General features: G+C 52.9%; 4 protein-coding genes across 4 annotated transcripts; 1 reads left to right on the forward strand and 3 right to left on the reverse strand.

Annotated features, from left to right (window-relative positions):
- Positions 1-905: 905 nt before the first annotated feature.
- NCS57_00398900 (uncharacterized protein) lies at positions 906-1,592 on the forward strand (the record flags this gene model as incomplete). The annotated part of the gene is made up of 1 exon (XM_053053966.1): positions 906-1,592. The coding sequence occupies one exon, from the start codon at positions 906-908 to the stop codon at positions 1,590-1,592; it is 687 nt and encodes a 228-aa protein (XP_052916126.1).
- A 2,553-nt stretch (positions 1,593-4,145) lies between these two features.
- On the reverse strand, positions 4,146-5,405 carry NCS57_00399000 (uncharacterized protein; the record flags this gene model as incomplete). The annotated part of the gene is made up of 2 exons (XM_053053967.1): positions 4,146-4,904; positions 5,007-5,405. 2 exons carry the CDS (start codon positions 5,403-5,405, stop codon positions 4,146-4,148), a joined length of 1,158 nt encoding a protein of 385 aa, XP_052916127.1.
- A 1,052-nt stretch (positions 5,406-6,457) lies between these two features.
- On the reverse strand, positions 6,458-8,873 carry NCS57_00399100 (PlsC domain-containing protein; the record flags this gene model as incomplete). Its single annotated transcript, XM_053053968.1, has 2 exons — positions 6,458-8,542; positions 8,649-8,873. 2 exons carry the CDS (start codon positions 8,871-8,873, stop codon positions 6,458-6,460), a joined length of 2,310 nt encoding a protein of 769 aa, XP_052916128.1.
- Positions 8,874-10,706: 1,833 nt separating this feature from the next.
- NCS57_00399200 (uncharacterized protein) lies at positions 10,707-12,863 on the reverse strand (the record flags this gene model as incomplete). The annotated part of the gene is made up of 2 exons (XM_053053969.1): positions 10,707-11,906; positions 11,955-12,863. The coding sequence occupies 2 exons, from the start codon at positions 12,861-12,863 to the stop codon at positions 10,707-10,709; spliced, it is 2,109 nt and encodes a 702-aa protein (XP_052916129.1).
- Between the last annotated feature and the right edge of the window lie 555 nt (positions 12,864-13,418).

Genomic DNA, 13,418 nt, shown 5'->3' on the forward strand with positions numbered 1-13,418 from the left:
CAACACACCATACAACTGGTGCCCAACAAGACCAACCTCTCAAACACCACCACTTCTCCTCTCAACATCAACCTCCGCCAAAATGAAGAGAAACGACGTCATCGCTGTCATCATCATCATCCTCTTCATCATCCTCGCCGCCGTGTCATTCGGTATCTGGAAGCTCGTCAACATGGCTAAGAACCATATGAGTGCGGCCGGAACCGGCACATCAAGCAGCCACAGCACTGAAGACATTGCCGACTGATGGGAGACCAACACTGGCTTCCATCACAAACCTTTTCTGCCTTGTTTTACTATTCGGCTACAGCGATGTCGATTTTTTACTTTTAGCAACCATTTGATGAGAAAAGAGAAGACGTGGAGTGGTAATGTCCTTTTGAGTTGATGATTCACACAACAACAACTCTTCAACGTTTGGGTTACGGCGCAACAAATGACTGGGTTCGGTCACGGGTCTTTTTGTTTCTTTTCCTGGGTAAATGTTTTCACGAGTCAAACTGGGATTTTTTCAACATGGGGAAACGAAATGAGCAAATTAGACTACTTGGGTTGCCTTTTTGGCTAAAGATTGAGGGACGCCAGAGGTCCATGATGAAGAAAGATAGACATGTATGAGGCATGCAAATGAGAAACAAGACAAACTGCCAATACCTACACAGCCTCTATTCACGCACACGTTACTGTGAGAACCATCCGGTTCACCTGTCGGTGATGATTTGCGTTGCTAACTGATTCAGCTCCAGAGCGTCATCATGTTGGTGAATGTATAATGCTTCTCACGCATATATATCCACCAAGATGGACCCAGCCTGTCCTGACCAGTCAACATCACTCAAGCCTATAGCTTCCTTTATAGTACAACTTGTACATCTTCTTCACTCTTTTCGAAACAAACAGATACAATGGGCAAGGTCTCATTCAACCTCCCTACCCGTGGTGGCCGCGGCCAGCCCGACGACACCGAAGATCAACGCCTCAAGCCTTACCTCCACGAGGACGACGACCTCCCCGACTACAGCAAGTTCCCCTACAGCACCTTCTTCCCCGAGGACCACAAGGGTAAGAACAAGAGCGAGGACCCCGTGCTGGATAAGTCTTCTCCCCAGTACCGGGAGCGCGTAAAGAAGACGCTCGACGCCCTCCAGGATGAGTACCAGGCGACCTATGAGTGGTACAAGGACGCGAACTGCAAGGTCCTCGCTGTCAGGGAGGAGCGGGACCAACTGCTCTGGAACCTGGCCGTCCTCGACATTCGCAACGTTACCGGGCAGTTTGAAAGCAGCATGGACTCGATCCACGAAGACGTCGCCAAGATCCAGCGCGAGGTGCGTGACCAGAACAAGCCCAACAAGCCTACTTCTGAGTACTCGAGGCTGCGCCGCGACCGTGGAATCGCGAGGCGTTGCCTCTACAGGACCGAGATTGCTCTGGAGGCTGGCCTGCGGGAGCTCGCGCGGCTGGACGGGGCCGACTCTGACGCGTTCCGCCAGCTTCGAGGTATGTGGGCGAGGCGCCAGAGTCGCCATGCCGACGATGAGAGTCTATACTCGGAAACTTGGTCCGCCACCACCCATGTGATTGATGATTGACGGTCCTCGAGTCGTCGGGTTGTCTATCCCGGATTCGCGGGTCAAGGGCCTGAGATGGTAAGTGAGGGCGTCCTGCAAGCCGAGGAGGGTTTCCCTTATATCACAGCTGACGGTGTGTTTGTGGAAGACAGCCGGGGTTAAAGTCGGAGCTGGTGCAATAGCCAGACAACATGGTTCTATTGGGGAGTTGCCGGCAGTTTCAGTAATGTCCACTACTGAATTGCATGACTAAATAAGGATAGCCTAGCAACTCCAATAGCTTTAATAAGAAAGGGAGCAAAAAAAAAAAGACAATTCCAAGAGACCACAAGAAATTGCTTGATTCAGTAGCCGGAGGCTGATGTGATGCTCACTTCTGATTGGTCAAGAGCCCCTGTCCCGGCTCAAAAGGGCAACTGGTATCTGAATCTGACTCTCAACACCAAGACAACAAAGCAGCAGCTCATGGTGAGAATTATAATTGCTGTTGTTAGCCTACAAACTCCAAAAGAATAGGATATCATCGTTGTTGAGTCTCTAGGGATATCCAAGGTGCAAAGCAAAAGATGTAACACGACCTCAATCAAGGAGACAGTTAAACCACAAGTTCAATTTGCCGTGCCGTGGCGGTCTATTCCTATCTATACCGGAGGAGCAAGTCTAATTCTCCAGATTTACTGTTCTTATATGTCTTACCCATCCATGTATCTATCCCATAAGGATCAGTTCTCTAATCCTGTGCCAGCCGTCACCCATTTATAGTTCATGTCTCTCTTTAAAAGGTGGTTCCGTTACCGGGGAGAGGAGTGGGAGTGGGAACAACGGCAGGGGCGGTAGGGACTACTCATTGTCAGCAAGGTATTCCCCAACCTTCACATCTATTGAGTTACTTACAGGAAACTTCCTGAACACCCCTGCTGGCGGTAGGGAAAGGGGGCTCCTGGCCCTGAACTCGGGCACCCCGGTTGGGGTTCCAGGGACGAGTGTTGTTAAAGGATGGAGGCATGAAGCCAGAGACCTGAGGGGGTGGGCCTGTGAAGTATGTCAGACCCCACGGGTTGCAGAATCCTAGTGATGGGACTACTCACTCTGGATAGGAGCAGGCAGAGCAGACACGAGGGAAGCCGAAGCGGCGACAAGGAAGGCGACAACACCGGTGGTCTTCATGTTGATGTTTGTAGAGTTGAAGGAATGTAAAGGGTATGTGACGAGGTAGAGATTGATACAGCGAAGAGATATGGTCTTGGTAGCGAAGGAGACCAGCTCAGGGAAATCAAGTCAAGAGAGAGATTGGGTCACAGACCAGAAAGAATGTTTAGTGAAGAAAGAATGTAACAGACACAGACACAAAAGACAAGACACTCGAGGAGAAAGCAGCGACCGTCCTATATACCCGTCTCTCAACCCCCTAGCACGCAACATCCCGTCTCTTATCACAAGGGAGAAACTGAAGAACCCACATGGAAAAAGCTTAGTCCCATGCACTGTCATCAAGAAAAGTTCCCTTATCCACCACGTTCCTGGCGCTGGTGTCCTTGTCGCTGGTAGAGCCACCCTTGATTGGTGTGGAAGCTAGGGGAGCGTCGAGTTGAAACATGGGACAAGGTTTTTGGGTAAAGGTTCCGGGGTGGATCAACAGGAGAAAAAGCTTGTTATTCTGGTCTGCGGCTCTTCTTGTTTCTTCGGAGCTTGGGCCTAGATGGGTTGGTGAAGTTGGCGAACTGGCTGTTGGCTCGCACACCATCTTTATTCTTGACATGAAGAACCATCATCTCTATTAATTTCACCTTGTTTCTTTTCATTATTCAATGTGTTCCTCAGTTGAAGCCTGGAACCTTCCGTGTTGCTCCAGTTTCCAACACAGTTAAACACTTACTGTCCAATCTGACATCCAACCACCGTCAACCCTCGGTTCCATAAAAGGAGAAGGAAACGCGCAATACAGGCAAAAAAAACAAGGCACCAAAAAAATAGCCCTAACACGAGTCAACCCGTAGACCAGCCACAACGGTGACATGGCGCCGTGGTTCCTTGACAGCTGCCGTTTCAAAACTTCTCCACCGTGGCGCCGATCCAGACAAGATAGACCAGACTTCGTCAGCCGATCAGGGCTACCTACTAAAGATGGAAACCCGAGGGTGTGTGTGCGGCTCTTGGTTCCTGGCACATGCAAGGTACGCGAAGTGTAGATCTCCGAGGTGTGCCTGGTCCATTCGATCCGTGTCGTTCCATCATGGGTGGCCTATCATGGATAAGACCTGGCACCGTGGCATGTGTTTGGCTGAGTATGGATGCTGGGATCATGATCCAATGATACGAGGATGTCGTATTCACGCCCAGAGCTTGATCATGATTCCTCACTTGCCCAAGTAACCGATGGATCTCGGACTAGCCGTCGTCATAGCTGATGAGATAGATATCCCATCCCTGCTTTCTATGGGCAATGCATGTCTATATATGTTTTTTTTTTATTCCTTCCTTCTAAGCAGCTCAGGTATCATGATGCATTCTTTTTCCAAAAACAAGCATCCTGCTCCCACGGGGTATCCGTCAGTCTCTGCCTCTGTTCCATCATCACCAGCTCATGAGGCCCCTCGCTCGGTCAAAGCCGCCCCGCAGCTGGCTCTCGGGCTTGACCACCTTTCCTCGCAGCACTGTGTAGCGGATTAGGTTCTCGCAGTCCTCGGGCTTGACTCGTGCTAGCCAGATGCCCTGCGAGGCACCGACGGTGCCGGCTTGCTCCTCTGAGCCATTTGTGTGGCCGTTCTTCTCGGCGCCGTTGGTGCCGTTGGTCTTCTGAGCCCCATTCGTAGTCCCGTTGGTCTCGCCCGGCGCCGTGTCGTCCAAGCCAAAGGCGTTTGGTCGACGATAGATCATGACGTTGGCAGAGTACTTGTGGCCTCCCACATGGCTGATGTAGTAGATTCCTACACCACCTGGCCTCTCATCATGCAGGTCCCGGTACAGACCCAGCGGCCTTAGCTGGCGCTCGAATTCTTTCCTCAGAATCGGGGCGCTCTGTGCACACCGCGCATCTCGTGTCCGATGACTGCACATGAGAATCACGGCATTGTGCGGGCAGTCAGTCAAAGACAGAGCGGGAACCCCGGCGTCAGGATCCGGGGAAGGGAGGGAAGCAGGTAGGGGCGTGGGGGAGAGGGGGGAAGTGCTTGTGGGTGCCTGGTTGATGATCTCGGTGATGAGTTGGGGGGCGTTAAGAGGGTGAGCATTGTGGATGAGCTTAAAGGCTGGGAGGAGGAGCAGGGTGGTGGGCTCCGAGTAGTCGTCGGTGTCGTGAGGAGTGGGCATGTTGGATGCCGAGAGCATGAGTTTCTAGAACATGTTAACAATTATGACGACCCAATGAAACCTCATATGAAGATTGGCTCGTATGAGAGCCCATATGAGAGTTTACACAGTAGACATATTACTCACCCCGTTGGTAGGCGCACTCGCCTTCTCCACGGCCTGCATGACGCTCCCCTTCTCATCCGCCACATCCCTCACCCAATCCGTCTTGCCCGTACCCACGAGCAGATGCGTGCTCCACGCCTTGATCTGGCCATACAGCACATCCTCGGTCTCGATCTTGAACCCCCTCGGATACCGCGCGGTGCAGCCGTCGCAGTCGTGCAGGCACTCCTCCCCGTCGACCTTGGGGTCCACCTTGACAAACAGCTCCGTGGCCGAGGGCGGCTGCGGCGCGCCTCCGCCCAGCACCGAGCTCACAAACGACTTGAGGGAGAGGGCCATTCTTTGCTTTGCGGGCATGCGCGGGAGGGAAGAGGGTGGAGCGGCGGTTGTGGAGGAGGGAGGAAGGGAAGGGGAGGTCATCGTATATAATGTAATGGCCCGGTAAACGGTTCCGGTAGATATTTGGGCCGTCGTCACTCAATTCGGTTCGGCACTGCCTACGTGATCCACTGAAAAGATTCTGTGGGATCGGCTTTGGCTGGTGGGATATTTCTTCGTGTCTCTCAGGACTGGAAATGATAAACCTTGGCTGCAGCCCTAAAAGGAATCGCTACCCAAACTAATCAGATTGATAATCAGCGCAAAATACAATACGCTTCAAAAGATCATTCACCGTCAGTCAGGAATTAATCCAAACCAGACAGAAACAGGTCGCTTTATATGCTGCTTTCCCCCCATTCGAATAAGCCGCTATCTCCTACTCGCTGTATTGTTCGCCCCGGACTCTCCGCCTATCTCCGACCACCGAAAGGCCCTACCGCATTATAGTACTTACGCACGTCATTACGTCGGCTCTGGTTATCAGATCCTGTTGGAGCCAGCAGCCCTGGGTTTTCGGTTCGGTTTTCAAAGCGAGCGAGTCGAGACCCCCTGCTCCTAATTTGTGGAGCTCTTCTATTCGACATTCTGGCCCGCTTGGCTGCTTTCCTCGCCCCATTCATCCTCACATTGCCAGCTAATGAGGCCCCTGTTGAAACGGCATTTGTCTCTACTATGACAGATGCTTCATTGGGCAACCCCAACATTTCCGAAATAACTTGGTCGGCATTGGTCCTGTATCTGCCGTGTCACCTGCACCGTAAAGTCGTAGCATATCTGCACTGTGGAAAGAACCCCGACAGTTTACTCCGACAGTTTGGTCCGTTCAAGTTATCACCGAGATCAGAACCTCCAACAGGAGTCGTTCAGCCAATGCGTGTCATGATACGGTATGATGTGGTATTCAACTCCCAAAATGACTTGGCCCTTTAAAAGCCAACGTGTCCCGACATAGGGATATCATCCAATGCCGAAACCCCATAGAAACCTGCTAGGAAATATGTCGTGTGAACCAACTTCAATATACAACAAAATGCCCATCGCCGCCTACTTTTCGCTCTCTAGCCTCCTCACTAGCCTTCTCATTCAATCCTCTAGGTGTTCTTCTTCCTTGCCTCGTCGTAGCCCTCCTCCTCGCTGTCCTCCTCCTCCTCTTCTCCCTCCGTCTTCTCCTGGTCTGTCTTGCGTCTTCGGACCTTCATAGCCTCTCGAATCTTGCGGCTTGCTTCATCAAACCCGCCAGCCGAGTCCAGAGTAGTGAATCCGCTGATAGGGAATCCACCAGATCCAAACCCGCCCCCACTGCTGCTCGACCGGGATCGGCTGCGCGCTCGGGATGGTGGTCTTGTCGAGAAGATGCCAACCGTGCCAATGTTGCTGAACGAATCATTGCGTGGCAGTGCTCGGCTTGATTGCGTCGTGCTTCGTCGCGACAGAGCTGGTGGTGTCTCAGCATCGAACCCAGTGCTCGACTGGTCACTGTCTCGTCGTCTACGCGAAGTTGGAGACGTTGAAGCACCACCCTCGGTCTTGAACAGGTCAGGAACAAGGCGCACCTTGTCGAAATCATCAAACATCTCAGGGCCAAGAGTATTGATCACATCCGTCACCTGAGCGCTGAGCTCTGCTCTCCTGAGCCGCAGCTTGTGAATGTTATAGTTCGACGACGGATTCAGACACAGCATCAGCGGTCGCAGGGACTTGAAGATGTCCATGCCGACCTCGCCAAAGCGCAGGGATGCGAATGTGATGCCAACCATGAGGGGCCACACCATGAAGTAAACCAACCAGAAGGGCACCCAGTCAGGAACATGGCCCCAGAGCCGATCCTGCCAGACCTTCAACGACAAGATTATCGAATAAATATTGTAGAGCGTAGGTGCAAATCCCAGCGCTACCAGGATCTTCCACGTCGCCATGACATCTCGACCACGGATCTTGACCGTCGAACCTGCCAAAGCCGTCTTGGCCTTCTGTCGACTGATGATCTTGGTGGCCACAAAGACTGGCGAGAAGAGGAGCAGCCCAGGCAAGGTGCAGATAAAGAGAAACAGGAGCTTGATGGAGCGGTAGATGGATAGGAACACAACCTTGATGGTTGACATCTTGGCATACTGCACCTGATGATCCTTGAGGTTCAGGTAACGCAGCTGCGAGTTGTACTCCTTGACCGCTGCGGACAAAGAAGTAATTCGTTCATCATTCTTGTACCGCTCATAACCCATACACAGCCTTCGGTTGAGCTCAATCACCACAGGCAGTGGGAGCTTCTTGCCAGTGGGGTTGTAGAGTCGCCGAGCCGCCTGGATCATCATCAGGCTGTCGTAGTCTGGCGCCGAGACGGTCACCGAGTTGAGTGCCTGGTAAACCATGTCCAGGACCTGACCGATAGCCTCGCGGCGCTGGTTGTTACAGTACAGCTCAACAAGGTGACGGGGAATCTCAAAGGGAGCGCCAAACTCGACAACAGCGCGCGAACGGAACTTGTGCGCATGGAAATAGTTCATTCCCACAGGCACAATCTTAAGCCCACAGTCGGGATCCTCGGCGAGAGTTCCCAGGGCCATGATAGCGACACCAGCCTTGAGAGGCAGAAGCTCAGTGCGATCATGACTACCTCCCTCTGGGAAGATACCCACACAACCACCGTTGCGCAGACGCGAGAAGACAGCCTCGTAGACCTTGGTCTGGTCAATATGAGGTGCCAGCTTGTACTTGGTGCCCTGGTATCCTGGGGCGGGACCCTTCACTGCCTTGTTGGTGAAGTTGCCGTCCTTGTCAATGTCATCGCGGCCTGTAAGCTGTTCCAAGGCGAGCTTGCCCTTGAATGGTCGCTTCACGCGGATCTCCTCGGGTCCGAGAATCTGAGCGATATCGACACTGGCACCTGTCGTCTTCTTGCCAGGTGGAAGGAAGAGCATGCCCTGTATCTCACCCTCGCCCTCGCCGAACTTGGTACCGATACCACGAACTAGAGTCGGGTCGTTGATGGGATCGGGAAGGTAAACGGTGCCAGTGGCGGGCTTGGCGGCATCCTGAGCGCGACCAACAGGCACGGAACCGACCTGGCGCGAGCCCCAGCCGATGAAGCCGTGGACGGACTTTTGGGCGATGAGAAGAGACGCTCGACGATTGGCCTCGTAGCGGAGGGTTCGCTGAAGAATAATGGCATCGACGAACTGATTTGAGGCCAATGTCAGCAAAAATCTTCATCTTCCATGTCTGACCAAAGCTGCGCATCTCCCATCTCGGCGCTCTAGGCGCAAATCATGACAATTAACTGACCTGGTTCGCATGCGGCGCAGCAACAAACAGCACGGGGCCAGTCTGAGGAACGCGCCAGGCACCTCGAGGCACGACCTCGCGGAAGAACATGTCCACGATGTTGCCGACGCTGTAGAGGAACATGTCATACTTCCAGTTCACCATGGGATAGAGCTCCTTCTGCGGGGTTGGATTTGTCGCGGACTGCGGCGCTGCCGCGTCCTTTGTCCCAGCCTTTGCAGACATGGCAGGCGAGCGAGGAGGAAGCCAGCGCTCTTCAAGATGCACAAGATGTCAGGGTGTATAAGTCGAGGCGACAGGTAATCGGTATAGACAAGAGGTTGAGGACGAACGGGCCAGAGGCCTGCTAATGAGGGGCGGTTGAGGACCAGGGACAGCTGATAAAGATGGCTATCAGAAGCGAGCGAGGCGTGGTCGGTGGCGGCGGCGTCGTTCGAGGGAGCAAGGTATAGATCAAAGTAAGGACCGAGTATCGCCGACGAGTTTGATTCTGCCCGTGTCCTTCGGGTTCGGGTCTGGCGACAGAATGTGATGGGATGAGAATACAGAAATAGCTGGGGCTGGGGTTGGGGCCAGGGAGGGGAAGGCAAAAGACGAGGTGCCTGCCCAGGTGGGAAAGGTTGCTTCTGAAGCTGGGAAGCTACGACCAGGCCAAGGTGCTGGGCACGACGGGGAAGGTGCAGGTGCTTTCCCGTTGGACCTTTTTGACAGGGAATGATATTAGAGAAGAGAAAAGGTAAAGGGAAGTTTATGACACCTACAAAGAAACGTGAAGCTGTAGACGTCTCCTATTTGATCTTTCCCTTATTTTCCCTCTTTTTCTCTTCCACTTGAATTTTTTTTTTGCAACTGACCGGGATACATGCAGCTCGCTGTGGATATCCAGACAATGGGTGCTCCATCCGGGCCGGGGCCCATTACACGCCCGTTTCTTGTGTCTTAGCCAGGCTCCAACAAACAGAACAGGCCGGCCCAGCAAGTTACAGCACGTCCCTCGGTGTCCAGAGTGAACTTCCGTGCCCGGCTGTTGTGACATGCCCCCCTGCGAGCTGTGAACCGTCACCCCACTTTCATCGGAGATCCGGTACGGATCATAGATGGTCAACGGATAGAGGCATCATGATGAGATCAAAGTCGCCTATCAAGCTATCCATTACTAACAAATAGTGTACCTGGTAATATCATCAGAACAGACGAGACAACGGCCAGTCGATAACAATAGACTCGAGGCTCTTTTACCCATTCCTCACAGGCAAAATACCCCAGCAACATGGGATTACCTGTATCACAATTCCCCCCTACCCAGCCGTTTTCCCCTCACTCAGACACCACAATCACAAGTTGATTCACACCACTATGGTCGCCATTTTTGTGGCTCGCTATACTGTTTCAGTTCGACAGCCCGCTCACGTAACAGAGGATCCTCCCCCACGACAAGCTCGTCATTGCAGCATGGATGGACAAGACGCCCAGAACCTCTTTCTATCCGTGCGCTCATTCGTTCACATGCCAGGCGCTTCTGCGGGCTTGGTCCTCTTGCGCCGCAGACCCTTTTGCATACCTACCGGAGCTAACGGGGACCAAGGAAAGCAAACAAACAACTCTCTCCCGTCATGTGTGCCCATGGGGTCGGGTCATCGCGCACTTCCACTTGCCCTTCCCCAACAAAAAATACCCGCCAGTCGCTGTGGTTGAGAGTTGCGGTATGTGGCTCACACTGAGAGGGGCGTCCCGGGTCAAGTTCGTAAGCCGGCGTCTATCCGAGGGCGAAGGGATCTCCGGATTGCGGTGCTGGGTTGGGTTTGTAGGCAGGCAAAAGACCCTTGCTTTGGCTCGTGACAAGCCGTTATCGTGCTGTCTCAGTCTTCATGTGCCATCTCAGTGAATTGGACCTTACTTATTGGAAAGTGGATGTTCCTGGGTCTGATGTGAGAGAATATGTGTGGTAGACTTGGTTTTGTTGTTCCAAACCTCAACAAAAGCAACGCTGCATGAACTATTGTCACTATTACAACCCATCTCTTCCAAATCGCGTTTCTGGATCGCCGATGTCATTGATTATCGCTTTCCCCGTCGCCTACCCTTCTTCTCAGGCACGCTTGCACTTCCTCCCTCAAGTTCACCCTCCTCAATCTTGCCCTCATTCTCCAGCTCCTTGAGCTTTTCCTGTCCAGAGATGAACATGCTCAGATCGCGATTCATCTCCTTGAGATCAGCATTCTCTGCTTTGAGCTCCTCTAGTTGCCGGGATATTGATTCGTGATCGGTATTAAGATGTTCGATCCGTTTCATAAGTCCTTCATTCAGTCGCTTCTCCTCCTGAACCGTCTTGCCAAAGTTGCGGGCAAGTGTTTCACTCTTGCTCGCCCTGTTCCGCTCACGAGCAAGCTCCTTTTCAAGTTCAGGAATAGTCTCCTTACTGAGAGTCGTGTACTTTTCATCCAGCAACGCGAGCTTCTCCATAGCTTGTGAGGCTCGTCTGGCCGCATCCTCAGCCGCTGCAGATGCCATTGAAGCTTTGTCGACGGCCTTGCTAATCATTTCTTCGTAATATGCCCGCTGCGATTCGAGTTGGCTGGTGATGAGGTGCGTATACTCCAGCCCGATGCTATCCAGTTTTGCTCGAGGCACCACATCTTCCTCCTCCAAGTGGCCAACTGATCGGTTTCTGCCCGGGAGTTCCACTACCTTGCCGTCCCCCTTATCGCGAATCAATCGATGCACCCACATGTCCCCAGCATAGTCCCAGACATGCTGTGTCTCCAGCTCAAGGGCGAAGCTATGAGCCGTCTCCTTCCAGTGATCTTTTGCATGACCGCCCTTGTATCGGCCGCAACCAACGTAACCGCAGATCAGACATATCCACAAGTCATCCGCACAGTCGCATATACTGCAGAGATTGGATGCCCCCGAGCCAAACGGCTGTGTGTAAGGATTTGATGGATCTGAGTCTGCATCGAGTGAAGTATTAGTGAATCGACAGACTGGACACCCAGCTCCTTTCCAATTCTGAAGACAGGTGCAGTGAAACACATGGGAACATGGTATCGTCATCAGTCCGTTTGTTTCGTCCATCCGTTCCAAGCACACAGGACAGGTAGGCAACTCGACCAAATTCGGGGTTGGGGGAGGGAAAGGCCGGAGACTGCTTGACATGCCGGCGGATGTTGATAGAGTTGATAGGCTGTTGCTAGGCTTCCTCCGAGTTGGCGTCTCAAATGTAATGCTCTTTACGAACACAACATGGCATATTTGGGGCTGTATCTGATCAGCAACCTGCGACTCAGAAACAGTCAACTAGCTTACCTCCATAGTATTAAACACTTTGCCATCGAACTCCCGTCGCCATTGCTTGGCTCGACCGTTATCTCGAAACTTGAGCAAGACGAGATATCGATTCATCTTCGAAGTCATAACCATGCGGCAGTGGCTAATATCGCCCCTCCACTTCTCACCTACGAACCCCATCAGGTCTCCGGGAGACATATAGGCAGGTACAGCAGGGATGCAAAGCGTGGTGTAGTCGGTGTCTTTTGGTTCTTCCGCATCTTCGCGGTGCTCAGCCTCTCCCATCCCGTGTGTTTCTTCCCCATCTCGATAGAAGTGTACCACACCCCATCCAACTTCTGTGTTCTTCGTCTCGAGCGGAAGGAACTCGGCTTTTGTCGCTGTGCCTGCGCCTCCAAACGTAGGCCCTAGGGACGGCGCCGCAGACGGCCCTGCTCGACTGTTCTCTCCTGCCATGATATGTCCTAGTTGCAAGTCGACCGTCTCGATGCTCACGCGTCCAAATCGCCAGTCTTTAACTGCGTTCTGTGGTCGGATCGCTGCGCTGGAGTGGGGAGGCGGAAAGCTGTTTGTTCGTTCAAGCCACTGCCTCTCGGACAAAATCTCGATCTTGCGCTCAGCCCCTTTAACCGGCGCACGCGCTGCCGTACCACAATCGATGACGCCCGGAGTCGAAGAAGGTGAGCTTTGCTCTGTGAACGGAGATGGAGACGAGGATGGAGATTCGCGTCGGGGAGAGGAAAAGAGCGGTATTTGGTGGGATGTTCGTCGGTCTGGTCGAGGGTGAGATGGGAAATCATCAAAGATGCTGGCCTCTGGAGGTGGAAGCCAAATATCTTTGCGGTCTGCTGTGTTGACCACCCCGGCGATGACCGGATTAGGGGTCGGATAGAGCTCGAATTTGAGGTGATAGAAGTAAGACGGCATAGCCTGGCGATTTCGACCTCGTACCGGGTCTTATTGCGCAGTGCTGGTCGACCGATTGCGAGTCGCTCAAACAAAAGGATGCTGGGGATGCCTAATGCGATATGAGTCAACGAGAGAAGAGGACAGAACGATCGCCTCTATTACTAAGGAGGCAAAAAGAGATGCGCGTGGTGGGATTCAAGTACGATGTCCTCGAGGATCATGATCTTGCAGTGTGGGAGAGTGAGCAAGTCGCAAGTTGGAAAAACACAGCCTTTTCTAGAAGGTCAAAGATTGAGGCGCCCTTCATGAATGCAGGTTCAAACCTACCGGCCCCACTCATCATGAGTCCACTGGCTTCCGGTAAGTGAGGGGCAGGACCCCGCTAAAGTGGTGTCAGCTGCATAATCGGAGGTCACTGAACAGGTCGTTACGAGACAGATATCACCACGAATCAATCAATACTTCTTGAGACCTCAACTGAGTCTATTGGCGCGTCGCAGGATTATTGCGCGCGCGTTGAATACTACGTACTAGGTGGATATGCTAGTCATTCCAGGCCGCAAATGCTTGCCT

The sequence above is a fragment of the Fusarium keratoplasticum genome, chromosome 3 (genome assembly GCF_025433545.1).
Source record: "Fusarium keratoplasticum isolate Fu6.1 chromosome 3, whole genome shotgun sequence".
NCBI lineage: Eukaryota > Fungi > Ascomycota > Sordariomycetes > Hypocreales > Nectriaceae > Fusarium > Fusarium keratoplasticum.